This window comes from Macrobrachium nipponense, chromosome 4 (assembly GCF_015104395.2).
Source record: "Macrobrachium nipponense isolate FS-2020 chromosome 4, ASM1510439v2, whole genome shotgun sequence".
Taxonomy (NCBI): Eukaryota; Metazoa; Arthropoda; class Malacostraca; order Decapoda; family Palaemonidae; genus Macrobrachium; species Macrobrachium nipponense.
Window position 1 is genome coordinate 62,202,527 of NC_061100.1, and position 1,250 is coordinate 62,203,776.

At 38.6% G+C, this 1,250-nt stretch overlaps 1 protein-coding gene across 1 annotated transcript in view; it reads left to right on the plus strand.

Annotated features, from left to right (window-relative positions):
- Window positions 1-783: 783 nt before the first annotated feature.
- LOC135211378 (neural-cadherin-like) overlaps window positions 784-1,250 on the plus strand; it is a 480,177-nt gene continuing 479,710 nt past the window's right edge. The window contains exons 1-2 of the mRNA XM_064244691.1: window positions 784-938; window positions 1,236-1,250. The exon at window positions 1,236-1,250 is cut by the window's right edge and continues 166 nt beyond it. Of these exons, the coding sequence (XP_064100761.1) occupies window positions 784-938; window positions 1,236-1,250 (170 nt within the window). The remainder of the gene's footprint in view (window positions 939-1,235) is intronic.

A 1,250-nucleotide genomic window follows, 5' to 3' on the forward strand; every position in this document is an offset into this window, starting at 1 on the left:
TGGATGTAAGATTGCAAGGCCTATCACTTTCTCACTAGGTATTAGGATGCATCATGAGCATTGAAGTAAAGAGATTATTGATGATCTGCATAGTTGCGGACACTCCATTAGTTATGATGATGTTTGTAGATTCCTCACTTCAGTTGCAGAAGATCAGCTCTCCTCTCAGGAAGGAATATTCGCTCCAAAGGACCTTTCTCCATTTGACCAAAACATTTTTACACTACACTTGATGTAGCAATTGATAATTTTGACAGGAATGAAGAGATTATAGATGGAAAAAATACTAATAGTTTATCAAAGATCACCATCAACAGAATCTCAAGCAACAATATCAAAACCAAGCAGGATATCTCTCAGTACCGATGCTAGTGTCGAGGAAGGTATTCAACTTTACAGTAAGCCTCACAGGAAGCCAGAACCATGTGCAAAGTGAGACCCAAGCATATTAGAACCAAAAACAGGGATTCACATGATGGTATGAAAGATTTGATTTGGTTGTTAGCAAGGTATAGCGCAATTGATAATCCAAACATTCCAGCATGAAGAGGATTCAATTCTCTTGTCACAAAAACAAAACTCTCAGAGGCAAGAATAAGGTATCTACCATTCTGTAATGGACCACCTTCTGATTATTCCTTTATTTATACAACCATTCTTAAAATAGTTTCATTGTCCAGTGCACTGGGGCAAAAACACATCAATGTAACAGCAGATACTCTCTGTAGTAAAGCTCAGCAAATCCTCTGGGCAGAACCTGATCCTTTGTCAGGAAGGGTGACTATGAGGCTTGGTGGAATGCATCTTACTATGTCCTTTATAGCCAACATTGGTAAACTGTTTAGTGATGGATGTCTCCACCACATTTTGACTGCGTCCGATGTCTGTGCAGATGGCACTGCTTCAGCGATGTTGCAAGGAAAGCAATATGACAAAAGGTATCCGTGGCATAAGATTGGTCCATGAAGCTGTATCACACCTCTTATTCATCTGCAGAGATGTTTGCTGCTAAGAATAGGTTGCCATGACTCGAAAATATAACTCAAGATTTCATAAAAAATTTGAATAATGCTTGCAGAGCTCAGTCTTCTGAAGCTTGCTGTGCAACTTATGATGAAATAAATATCCCCTCCACTATGATAGAATCCATCGAAAAATTCAAAGCTTTTGGGAAAAAGAAGTCTGTCATATTCTGCTTCTTGTTAGATTTTTTACACTCTTCTGAAATTACATAGAACCGATCGTGAGAC